The sequence below is a fragment of the Fundulus heteroclitus genome, chromosome 21, assembly GCF_011125445.2.
Source record: "Fundulus heteroclitus isolate FHET01 chromosome 21, MU-UCD_Fhet_4.1, whole genome shotgun sequence".
NCBI classification, from domain to species: domain Eukaryota; kingdom Metazoa; phylum Chordata; class Actinopteri; order Cyprinodontiformes; family Fundulidae; genus Fundulus; species Fundulus heteroclitus.
The window spans coordinates 7,870,833-7,883,761 of NC_046381.1; the positions used below are offsets into that span (position 1 = coordinate 7,870,833).

At 40.9% G+C, this 12,929-nt stretch overlaps 1 protein-coding gene across 3 annotated transcripts in view; it reads left to right on the top strand.

Moving 5' to 3' along the window:
• The window catches only part of LOC105932912 (dnaJ homolog subfamily C member 13), a 52,376-nt gene that overhangs the window by 32,872 nt on the left and 6,575 nt on the right, over positions 1-12,929 (top strand). For all 3 annotated transcript variants that reach the window (XM_036125178.1, XM_036125176.1, XM_036125177.1), the window contains 19 exons: positions 35-236; positions 1,051-1,166; positions 1,319-1,397; positions 1,477-1,612; positions 1,704-1,888; positions 1,996-2,070; positions 3,489-3,608; positions 5,255-5,650; positions 6,271-6,384; positions 6,477-6,593; positions 6,678-6,855; positions 6,939-7,030; positions 8,207-8,306; positions 8,402-8,476; positions 8,572-8,684; positions 10,720-10,889; positions 10,990-11,032; positions 11,115-11,288; positions 11,370-11,549. In XM_036125178.1, coding sequence (XP_035981071.1) covers positions 35-236; positions 1,051-1,166; positions 1,319-1,397; positions 1,477-1,612; positions 1,704-1,888; positions 1,996-2,070; positions 3,489-3,608; positions 5,255-5,650; positions 6,271-6,384; positions 6,477-6,593; positions 6,678-6,855; positions 6,939-7,030; positions 8,207-8,306; positions 8,402-8,476; positions 8,572-8,684; positions 10,720-10,889; positions 10,990-11,032; positions 11,115-11,288; positions 11,370-11,549 — 2,665 coding nt within the window. The remainder of the gene's footprint in view (positions 1-34; positions 237-1,050; positions 1,167-1,318; positions 1,398-1,476; positions 1,613-1,703; positions 1,889-1,995; positions 2,071-3,488; positions 3,609-5,254; positions 5,651-6,270; positions 6,385-6,476; positions 6,594-6,677; positions 6,856-6,938; positions 7,031-8,206; positions 8,307-8,401; positions 8,477-8,571; positions 8,685-10,719; positions 10,890-10,989; positions 11,033-11,114; positions 11,289-11,369; positions 11,550-12,929) is intronic.

Here is a 12,929-nt window from a genome sequence, read left to right on the forward strand (position 1 = left end):
ATTTGTGATATATCTGCTTTTTACCGTGTTTCAGGCGAATGATGATCGAGAAGATAGCAGCCCATATTGCTGATTTCAGCCCCAGGCTACAGAGCAACACGCGGGCGCTGTACCAGTACTGCCCCATTCCTGCCATCAGCTTCCCTCAGCTGGACAACGAGCTCTTCTGCAACATTTACTACCTCAGGCATCTGTGCGACACCATCCGCTTCCCCAACTGGCCTATTCGAGATGCCGTAAGCTTCCCATAGCCTTTTTGGTTTGAAGCTCTAATCATTGTTTTCCTGTTTTTCTTTATTATTATTATTCCGTCGGCGTCTAACTACTCCTGCATACTTCAACCGATTTCAACAATTTTGGTATCAAAACGTTCGGCTCGTTCCCGGCATGCTTGCTATGACTCATGTATATGCTAACTTTTTACACTTTTTAAAATATTTTACTTTTTGTGCGTTTTTTTTTTTTTTTGGCTGTTCCCATTGAAAACAATGCAAATTGATACAGATTCCTTTAAATTCTTCACATTCTTCAAATTCTTCCAATTCTTCTAATTCAGTTTTTTTAATTTTTTTCAAATTCTTAAATTTTTTTCAAATTATTCAAATCTTTCAATTTTTTAAAAAAAAATTCAAATTCTTAAATTTTTTTCAAATTCCTTCACATTTATTCAAATTCTTCAAATTCCTTCAAATTCCTTCAAATTCTTCAAATTCCTTCAAATTTTTCAAATTCCTTCAAATTTTTTCAAATTCTTCCAATTCCTTCAAATTTTTTCAAATTCTTCCAATTCCTTCAAATTTTTTCAAATTCTTCAAATTCCTTCAAATTTTTTCAAATTCTGCAATTTTTTAATGTTTTTCTGCTACTTTTTCTCTTCTGCAGGGATCTTCTGCATCTTCTGCTCAAATCATTCTGCAGATTAGCATTCTCACTCGCTGTTACGCAGAACAGCTTTTTTTAGTTGCTCTATTATTATTGTTATTATTGTTATTATTATTATAATTATTATTATTACAGTATTGAAATTGACTGCTGTGATTGCTCACGCAGGTGAAGCTGCTGAGGGACACTCTTGAAGCCTGGAAGAGGGAGGTGGAGAAGAAGCCGCCCTCGATGTCTGTGGACGACGCCTACGATGTGCTCAACCTGCCCAAAGGACAGGGCCAGTGAGTGGAAGAAATGTTTTCAAAGCAGTTTTCATTTAAGCCACAAATCTCTTCTGCCCAGAGCCAAAACTTTAGGCGGCACTTCTGATGTTTCTTTTATCTGCAAAAACAAAATGTAGACAGGTTTTTAATGCAACCTTTTGTGTTTTCAGACACGACGAGAGTAAAATCAGGAAGGCTTACTTCAGACTGGCACAGAAGTACCATCCTGACAAGAACCCAGAAGGACGGGTGGGTTTAATCACCGTTGCCCTGATACAGAATTTGCTCAGGCTCAAAGGTAATTGTTGTGTTTGCTCTCGTCTTCCAGGACATGTTTGAGAAAGTGAACAAAGCGTACGAGTTCCTTTGCACAAAGTCCGCCCGTATTGTAGACGGTCCTGACCCAGAAAACATCATCCTCATCCTCAAAACTCAGAGCATCCTCTTCAACCGACATCAGCAAGGTTTGGACATGGATTTAAGTGCTAATCTCGACCAATGCACATATTGTAATATTGTCCTGCTTGACGGCGCTGCTTCGACTGAATCCTGCAGAACTGGAACCGTACAAGTACGCCGGCTATCCCATGCTCATCAAAACGATCCGAATGGAGACCGACGACGAGCAGCTCTTCTCTAAAACGTCGCCTCTGCTCCCGGCCGCCGCCGAGCTGGCCTTCCACACGGTGAACTGCTCGGCTCTGAACGCAGAGGAGCTGCGGCGGGAGAACGGGATTGAGGTATCCGTCTCCCAAAAATGTCAGATCCTCGTATGAAATGTTCGCCTCTACCCCGGCGGGGTCGGTAAATGGGAGAAAAAAAAAACGCTAAACTCTTGTTTGTTCAGATATTGCTGGAGGCTCTTTCTCGGTGTGTTGCTGTGTTGACTGCATCCAGTAAGCTTGAGGACATGGCTGTACAGGTAACACCATCACAGTGTTTGACTCCACCGCATTTCAGGGTTTCTGCACAGAGAAAATGTTTATGTTGAGAATTTTCTCCCCGTCCCGTCGTCTAAAAGTTGACTCTATCCATCCGTCGCGGCTCCATCTGTCTGACCATCCATCAAATTATTAAACCATTTAATTTATCTGTCTATTCATGTCTTTCCATCTATTAATCCGTCATCCATTCTTCCAAGCATCCATCTATTAATTTATATATCTGTTCATTAGGGCTAAACGATTTTGGAAAATAATCTAATTGCGATTTTTTTTTTTTTTTCTTAATGTTGCGATTTAATGCGGTTTTTTTCCGCAGTTTAATTTATCATGTCTTTTTAAACATATACAAACAATAAATCAACGTGTTTGCTCGCTGTGCAGATTAGTTGCTAAAAGACCCGCAGCGTCTAAACAGAAATGATTGTGTTCTGCCTACAATATATTTCAATCAAAATTACAATTTTGACTTTTCGCTGCGTTAACCACAAGCAACAAAAATGGCTTCTAAATAAAGATGTTTGTAAACAAGGACTATTTAAAACAAGAACTTTTAATGTTTCTATTAATCAGAATATTATTCAAGAGAACAGCTTTTAGTTGATTTGGACATCAATCCTTGTTGAACATAAAGTCCAACCAACAAGCAAGTCTATGTATTAAACTGATTGACCTGTACTTAATGCTATGTATGATTATATAAACTCTAAAACAAGTAATAAAATTAGATTATCTCACTGCTGCAACTGTCTTCCCTTCCATGTGGAGGCAAACCCACTTTAAACAATTTACTGACACCTAATGGACGTGTCTAATTTCCTAATTGTTACATAGCCAATAATTGCAGACTCTGTGATTTGGAAATTGCATTTTTTAAAATCGCGATTATATTGAAAATGCGATTAATTGTTCAGCCCTACTGTTCATCCATCTATGAGTCTGCCCATCTATACAGTACCATCTTTATTTATAAAGCGCTTAAAAACAGCGAGCAGGTGAAACAAATCGCTGTACATCGCTACAAGCTAAAACACATGTATTAAAAAGCTAAGATAAAAAAAGATAATGCATAAAAACACTTAAAAGAAACAATAAAACCAATTTAAAATGAAAACTAAATCTCACTAGTGGACTCGATCCATCCTTTCATTCATCTGTCCATCCTGTGGTAGTGATTTCTTTCCACTGGTTCCACGTTTATAGCCTGCCCACCATAAATGGGTCTTCTAGAGTTTCCTACCATCTTATATATAATTAAGAGTTGAGAACTCTGTAAATGTCGTCCTTTGACAGCTCAGGTATTTAGATAAAGCCGTGCAGGGAACCCTGAAGGTCATGTTCTTCTTCTACTGTTTGCTGTGGTGTCTTCAAGCCCGTTTTTCCCACCGCCTCCTTGCAGGTGTGCGGGCACATCTGCAGGTGCTACAGCGTGGCGGCGCAGTTCGAGGAATGCCGGGAAAAGATCATCGAGCTGCCCAACATCATCCGGGACCTCTGTCACATTTTGTTCTACGGAAAGGTGAACGTCTGGCATGTTCTGGTTCTCCTCTGTTGTTCTGCTGCTGCCTGTTAAAGGCGGAGGGGAGGGACCGTATTTACTCAGGAGAGAAATTAACTTCAGAAGAGGACTCTGTGGTATTTCACATCCCTTTTTCTTGGCATATAGATTACCATAGCTGCCTGAATTGGGACAGTAAAATCTGCTGCAGTTTCACAGCCTCTAATAGATCTTATCTGGTGCTGCACCGGCCACTCGGCCAGTTTTCCTGGACTATAACCAGGACTCAGGAGCTCAAGTAGGACTCAATAAATGCATCAAAACTGGAAACCAACACTTTTCTCAGCCTAAAAAATGCATCACCCCTCACACGGTAGCTCATTATTCTTTTTAAAGTTTAGTTTGAAGCTTAAATGGAGACTATTGCTATCCCTTAATTGTGTGTTTCTTTTAAAGCTTCGAGCTTTACCAAGGAATCTGAAGCACGTCTTAATTTTCTTTTGTGGCCGATGACATTTGGCATTTAGATATTGAACCTTTAGCATCAAAAGCAGAATGAGCAGCGCTGACTAGGATTGGCACGATACTAAAATTTTCAACTCGATACCGATACTCGGGAAAATATTCGAAACTCGATACCATTTTCAATACCACAAGGATAAAAACAAAGACCGCAAAATTTAACAGAAATCTTTTTATTAATAAATAAAATACAAATAAATGAATAAATACATACAATAAACAATAAGAACAATATTTTGAGCTTGTATACTGTGCACAATATTAAGCAAGCTTGGTTAAAAAAAAAAGTATTCCTTCCTTGGCTATGCTTTACACACACAACAATGACAATGGCCAAACCAGTTAACAAACAAAAATAAATGCTGTATTCTCAGCAGCTGCACCGGTTACAAAAAAAGTCTGAAACTGAAAAGTGCACAGAATTATTCAATCGGTGTTCAGAAAGTGTATTTTACTCTATTCTGCACTCTAGATGAATGACTGTGTAAATGCTATTGGTGGTAGCACTGGCCTGAATTTGCTTTGCTGTTTGCAGATTTTTTTTGCCAAGTCCCCCAGAAGCTGGGGGACTTGGCAAAAACACCACCCACCCTGCGGTATCGATACTTTTGAAAATGAGTATACAATGTTTTAGTATCCATACTTTTTTGAGTATGGATACTTTTGACAACCCTAGCGCAGACAAAACGACCTCCAACACGTTTGAACTTATAAGTCCGTATAAGTCCTCTTTAGTGCTTCTATACCATTACTGTTTTCTTTTTTTTAATCACTATTTATTAAAGCTCCATCTTGGCTTGAAACTAGTGTTTCTTTTGGATCTGACACGGAAACTTTAGCAGCAAATCCGTCACTTTCACAAAGCAGTTTTGACTGGAGTATTGCATAATGATAACCCACTGACTTATAAACTGAGTGTTAATGATTCTGCACACTTATTTTGCACAACTTTACCGCAAAAAATTATTTTTTTTTCTTTTTTTTTCTCTTTTTTTCCTTTTTTTTTCCTTTTTTTTTCTTTTTTTCCTTTACCGCAAATATTTAAAGCAGAGGGATATTTAGCGTTAACTGCTCCGAAAACCATGAAAAAAGACAAAAGCTTGTCAAGTGCAGCAATTTATTTCCCCTCCCTGTTCTCCCTCCAGTGTCTCCCAAAGACGGCGGCCCTGGCCGTCCAGTGCGTCAGCTCCTTCGCCATAGACTTCTTCCTGCAGACGCATCTGTACCACGCCGGTGTGCTCTGGCACCTTCTGGTCTACCTGTTCAACTACGACTACACTCTGGAGGAGAGCGGCGTGCAGGCCAACCAGGACACCAACCAGCAGGAGGTCGCCAACAGCTTGGCCAAGCTCAGCCTCGTGGCCCTCAGCCGGCTGGGAGGCTACGCCCAAGCACCGGCCACCCCGGATGGCAGCAATGCCGTCGCCGAGACAAACGGCGTGGACGGCACCCCGCCGGAAAACCCCACCATCCGTAAGAGCTTGGCTGCGATGCTGACGCCGTACATTTCCAGGAAGCTGGGGGCCGGCTCACCAGCTGAGGTCAGTTAAGGAGCCTTAAAAAGGATTCTCGCACTTCTACGTGTCATAAATTCCTGAAACGCTGAAGCAGGGTGCTTGCGCAAGTCTTGAAAGTCTTAATAAGTGTGGAATTTTGAAACACTGTTTTCCAGACCTTGAAAAGTCTTGAATTTTGTGTAAAAAAGTCTTAATAAAGTATGGGAAAAAAATGTGTGGTAGAATTTTACAGTATGCTGCTCAAAGGCATTGTGAAATGAGAAATAGGAAGGTAGGCTATAAAACTATAATTTTACTAACTGGTCACGTACTGTATTAGCCTAATGGAATCAAACACTTGTTTGATGTGAAATTCATGTACTTGTGATTTTCATGTTTTGAAACGTTTTCATCAGTAAAAGCATAATTTACTGTGAATAATGCATTTGTTCATTGAATACTAGCCTATAAAAATTAACATTTCTAATAAACAGTTTGTACAATCTCAACCAATGAAGTAGGCAGTTAGGCACACAAGTATACAAGTACATAAAGTTAAGGTCTTGGGGGGAAAAAAAATATCAGTTTTAAAAAAGTCTGGAATTTTAATTTGGAAAAAGAGCAAGCACCCTGTGAAGAGAGTTTGACTTGTTGGGGTTTTTTAGGTCCTGAAGCTGCTGAACAGCAACTCGGAGAATCCCTACCTGATCTGGAACAACGGGACGAGAGCCGAGCTGCTGGAGTTCCTGGAGGGTCAGCAGGAGGGGAACATCAAGAGGGTGAGAGCAAAGCCTCGTCATTCATCGCCCCCCCCCCCACCAGCTGTCGGGGTTGCGGCTACTCATGCCACGGCTTTGTGCTTTCATCGCAGGGAGAAAACGATAAAAGCTTTGGAGCAGATTTCACCTTCGGCGATCACAACAAGGAGCTCATAGTGGGGGAGATTTTTGTCCGCGTTTACAACGAGCAGCCTACTTTCCCTCTGGAGGTGAGCATTTACAACCCGACCGAGCCCCGCCGTCTTCATAAACTTCAACTAATACGTTTGCTTTAACCCACCTCTGTGTTTTAGTACCCCAAAGTGTTTGCTGCCAGTCTGCTGGACTACGTCGGCTCTCAGGCTCAGTACCTGCACACGTTGCTGGCCATGAGCCAGAGCAACAAAGTCGAGTCCCAGCAGCACGCCGAGAGGCTCCGCTTCGCCGAGATGGCTTTAGAGGCTCTCCGCAACGTCATCAAGAACAACCCTGGTGAGATCTTACTCAGACGAATATGCCGCGTCGGTCCGGTTTTTGTCCCATTTCCTTAGCTTCTTCATTCCTGATGACTCCAGGTTCGGAGTCGGAGTGCATCGGTCATTTCAAGCTGCTCTTCTCTTTGCTGCGGGTTCATGGAGCCGGCAGAGTGCAGCAGCTCGTTTTGGAGGTAATGATGAATAATTGTTTTTCGTGTTAATCGATACTTATGTATCAATACGTCACTTTGGTCAAAAAAATGCATCATAAAAAGTAAAGTAAAACATGTGCAAGTTGCATTTATTTAGAAATTTGTTTCACACAATCCGAGGCTAAAAACTGACATTTAATCTGGTAAGGCAGTGTATTCAATCACACAGCTGCATCCACTGAATAATACAAAACATACCTGGGAGGTTTAATGGGGTACAAGCCAGCAACTACAACACGGAACGGTCTATTACGCTGAAAGCTGACAAAATTACGCTGAAATTACACCATGGGGCGTAGTGGTGCTAACAATATGACAAGAATGTTTGAAAGCAACATAAAGCTCACGTCCATCAGCGAAATTGTAAACCACCTGGACAACATTCCTGTAAGCTAGCGCTAGCTGTTATTAGCTTCACAGACGGCCCAATAAGGGTTCTGTTGTGGTCTGAGTCCCTCAAGCTGCACCACACAACGCTCCCCTGCGTGCTTGTAGACTAAAACAGCCAAATGACATACAAACATGTTCTGTCTTTGTGTATAAGTTAAAGTTTCAATTAATTTTTAAGTGGTACAAGAGCAGCATATCGTTTTCACAGGCCTAGAGCGCCCTCTTGTGGCTGTAGACGATAATGTTTACTACTTGATTCATGTTGTTCAGTATAATTTGCCATTTAAAATTTATATATATATCGCACCTGACTATAAGTCACAGGATCGGTCAAACTATGAAAAACAGTGCGATTTATAGTCCAAAAAATACGGTAATTTATTATCCCGTTTGTCTAATTAGTCTGTGATAGTAAAAAATACCTAATTAACCACTAAATAAATGCATACTTAAAAACCCAACAAGAATTAAAACAGTAACAAAGTTATTATTTAGTTATAACTGCATAATTAAATACCAGTTTATATTAAACTAATATTAGATATGAATCTATTAATAAAATAACTATAGTGAATTGAATATAGAAACATTTTTTTTATATTTATGCAATATGTTATTGTAAATGTATCTGTAATCATTAGTAAATATTTACAACTAATTTCATTATTACATATTAATTAGTTTAGTTTTCTTAGCGATGCAATAATAAATGGCTAACTAACCGAAATTGTACCTGCATTTTCATGATATTTATCTTATTTTCAGGTTGTGAATACCGTGACATCAAACCAGGAGTGTGTGAGCAACATTGCTGAGTCCCTGGTGTTGTCCAACCTTTTGTTGCTGCTGCATTCACTTCCCTCCAGTAAGAAGACACAAACATAGTGAACTCACTGCCACGCTTTAGTTTTTATATCATGCTAATTTCCGTGCCCTATTTGCTGTACCTGCTTACTTTAGGCAGACAGATCGTGTTGGAGACCCTCCACGCGCTAACGTCAAACACAAAGATAATCAAAGAGGCTATGGCCAAAGGTCAGTAAGTTTGGTAAATTTCTCAGGAAAACGACTCGTATCCGTCTAAATCTTATATTAACGAGTGTTTTTTTGTTGATCTGCGTCTCCCACAGGTGCTCTGATCTATTTGCTGGACCTCTTCTGTAACTGCACCCACCCCCAGGTCCGCACCCAGACCGCAGAGCTTTTCTCCAAGATGACCTCAGACAAGCTGGTTGGACCAAAGGTCGCCCCTGAACAGATATGAATGAAGTCTCTAATGGATACGTTCACACTGCAGGGAAATGTGACCCAAATCCTTCTTTTTAACGGCAATGTGAACGGCCCAATTCTGATCTTTTTACCCAAAAAATAAAATCTGATCTCTCCCACTTCCATATGTGATACTAATTCGGATACGCATCTGATGTTTCATGTCACATTCTAGCCGTCTGTATCTTCACTCTCCTGCCTCTCACTACCCATCGTTACAGTAGCAGCAGCAGCTAGCGCTCCATAGAAGACCGTTGTTAATATCTGCTCTGCTTTCTTCTTACCTTACTTACTACCTTACATCTTTCTATGATGTGGTCTTAAAGGCATACTATGCAACATTTTTTCAGTTAATTAATGTGTTCCATACCGTTTTGGATGATTAAATGAGTCATTTCAGGTCGAACAAAGGTTTTCTCGGCCGCCCTGGTGGTCTGTGGGGGAAATACCGTACTTGCAATTGCAAGAGCCCTCGGCCCGCACTCACAGGCTCAGAAGTCTCGTGCAAGACCGCGAAAGTCGGTCTTGCTTTACGGCGAGAACTGCTACACGCCCCCAGTGAAAGGCATGCGGAGCGGCTGGCGTATCTATGTGTTTTTGCCTGTTTTTTTCCCCTGCCATTCACTATATGCACGCGCGAAAGCAACAACAAAGAACCGCGTGTTAACGTAAAACATGCAAGCATATCGATTATTTTTATTAATATTATTATTATTATTATTTTTCTTTTCTTTTTTTTTCTTTTAATTTTTTTTTTTTTTCTTTTTTTTTATGTTGGCGAGGCGGTAGCGTGAGTTGCCGTCTCGCCAAGATAGCGCTGTGGGAAACCCTTATTATTATTTATTTTATTTTTTTTATGTTGGCGAGACGCTACCGCGGCGAGGCGGCGGCGGCAGCGGCTGGCCGCCTCGCCAAGATAGCGCTAGGGGAAGCTTGATGTTCATACTTTCACTGTGTTAGTCATTGTTTGTACTGCCGTTTTTTTCGACTTTTCATTGCGTTCGCCTGTCTGCTAAGCTCAAAACAACCAAAGCGCCTGGCTTGACGGAGGAACCAGAACAGCTGAGCATCTTTACAACAGTGCACTTTTACTTTCGCCCTCTGGGGGGAGCCTCGCTGGAAAATCAACACCGGTTGCATAGTATACCTTTAATATTGTCGACTCCCATTGCTCAACAGCTTTCTGATAATAACAAAGAGATAAGCCGGTCAGTATCCACGTCTTTTTTTTTGTTTTTTTTCGAGTTTTTGTTTTTTTTAAAAACTTTATTGAACACTTCTAGAAACAATTACATTCACCATTACTTCTGTAAAGAGTGCGCTGCTGTGTGACGTCTCCTTCTGTTATCTGCGCATGCGGGTCGCTTTGCGGTCTTGAACCGTTCAGACAAGAAGTCTGATGCAGTTTGCATTTAAAGTAATATCTTAATTTCACCAACACGTTGTGTATGCAAAATGAAATTGCTGTGTTTTGTTTTTGTGTAATCTTTAGTGCACAAAAACTTAAATATGTTACGTTTTTGTGTCACTTTGTTATAAGATTAGTAAAATTGGAGTATTGGTAAAAATGAATAAAATAAACTTTAAAAGTGCTATGTGTAATGTAAATAACCAAGGAATACAAGAATGTATAATTTATCTTCATCAAATTGAACAGTAATATGTTTATCATTGGGGCTCTGTTTATACCTTAATAGGGCAACGTATCCTGAGAGATACAACTCATAAAATCCAAAATATTGAATATATATAAATTTTGAATGTGGAAATATTTCACTTAGGGCCTAAAGAGATAAGTCATACAATTTAATTATTTTTTGCAACTTATTTTCCACTCCTGCCTGTTTAAGGGTTAATAATAGGATGAACGGCCAGCTCAAAAAGTTTTTAGCACAAAAAAATCAACCTGCAGTGTGAACGTAGCCTAAAAGCGCTCCTTTCAGGTTCATATCTTCGGCTCGGTCAACCTTTTTGAAGTTTTTTTTTTTTTTTTTTCTCCTCTCTCTCAGGTGCGTCTGACACTGATGCGCTTCCTTCCCGGTGTGTTTATGGACGCCATGCGAGACAACGCCGAGGCGGCGGTTCAGATATTCGAGGGAACGCACGAGAACCCCGAGCTCATCTGGAACGACACCTCAAGGGAGAAAGTGTCCACCACAGTCCGGGAGATGATGCTCGAGTACGTGTCTCGGTTGGGTCTCATTTGTCATTTAAACACAAGGATGGGTTGGAAATGTTACAGCAAATCCTCATTTTTTTAATTTTATTTTTATTCCCAGGCACTTTAAGCAGCAGAAGGATAATCCTGACGTCAACTGGAAGGTGAGTGTAAGCTGCTGGTAAATAAGCGTGTCTGAGTTTAGTTTTTTTCTGTACTGTAAATGGATTCTTGGTGTGCGATCAGTTGCCCGATGACTTCACGGTGGCTTACGGCGCCGGACAGGGAGAGCTCGAAGTCGGTGGCGTCTTCCTGCGCATCTTCATCGCTCAGCCCGGGTGGGTTCTGCGAAAGCCTCGAGAGTTCCTGGTGTCGCTGCTGGAAACGCTGAGTGAGCTGCTGGAGAAAAACAACCCCAACGTGAGCGGCCGAAATCTGCCCCAGGATTAACGAGGAGCGGTATTCGTGATTCGTCCGCCTGACACGTGTCGTCTCCTGCAGGGTGAGAGCCTGGAGACGGTGACCACTGCAGCCGTTTGCCTTTTCAGCACCCATACCCATCTGGCTGACCAGGTTCCCCCTCTGGGTCACCTGCCGCGCATCCTGACAGCGCTCAACCACAAAAACAACGCTGTGCCTAAGAGCTCCATCCGCCTCATCCACGTCCTTTCAGACAACGAGGTAAGTCCCTCAAATGCATAATTTACCCATTTAAACGTCTTCACCATAAATGGACCTTAACGCTGATGTGCAGAAAGCCAAGCAGTGATGTTCATAAAAAGTCTGGAAGTGTCAGGAAGTCAAGTTTTATTTGAATTTGATCCGGTTAGGGGTAAAAAAAATATTTACATATTCCAGACATTATTCCCTCACTGCAAAAACGGAACTAAAAATAAGTAAAATTTTCTTGAAATAAGTGTATTTGTCCTTGATTTGGGCAGGTAAATGAGATGATTTGCCAGTGGAATGAGTATTTTGACTCCTAAAATAAGATGATTAGATAAACTGCACTTGAAATAAGATGACGGAGATGAGTTGTTCATATTTTAAGTGCATAAATCTCATTCCATTGGCAGATAAGCTTATTTACCTGCTCAAATCAAGGACAAATACCCTTATTTCAAGAAAATTTTACTTACTTTTAGTTACCTTTTTTGCAGCGCTGTCGTCATTGTCTAAATCAGGGGAACAGAGAGCTACTTCACTGGTGTTTTCCTAAGGGCTACCAGTACAGACCTTTGAACTAGAAGAGTCAGAGCTCACTTTTACTTTATGTAAAATAAATACAATTTTCATGCTTTGTTATAGATATTGTCATTATTAAATCTATATAAATGCAAGTGTGAAAAAAACAGGAAGGTAACAGAATAAAATAATGTTTTAGAGAACAGGCTCATAGGCACCACATGTGGTCCTTGGGGCCTACTTGGTGCCCGCGGACACCATGTTTGTGACTCCTGGTCTAAGGTGTTATAACCATCTGATATCCATTAATCTGCTTGTCCAGCTAATCATCGATCGATCCAGCTGTTGCGCCAACCATCACCTAGACATACTTTTATCATAATTTGTCCATCCATCTTATCTGTCCTGGGGTTTAAATAATGACTAACGCAGCGGAGCGTTGCATAGTGCAGCTCAGACTGACTGAACTCCGTCATTGGGCTGTCCGTGAAGCTAATAACTGCTAGCGTTAGCTTATGTCATCTAGGAGGATCACAACTTCGCTAATGCAGATACAGGAGCTTTACTGACCTCTTTAAGTTGCTCGTATTGTTAGCTTGGCACGTAGCACCGTTCAGCATTTTGCTTTTGTTGTCCGTCTCCCTGGGAAACTTTCTCCAAATGTTTTTGTGCTTCTTGTCTTCAAAGAGGCTCGCCTGTTTTCTTCTGGCTGTTCTCCACTTGTTAGCAGGCTTTGGGACGTACAGTGGGGGAAACCATGTATACACCCAACAAGTTATCGTTTATTCATTCTTCATTGATCTGTCCATTCTTTCAACAATATTTGTTGACATCCATCCATCATCTATACATCATTAATCATTTGTCCAACCCATA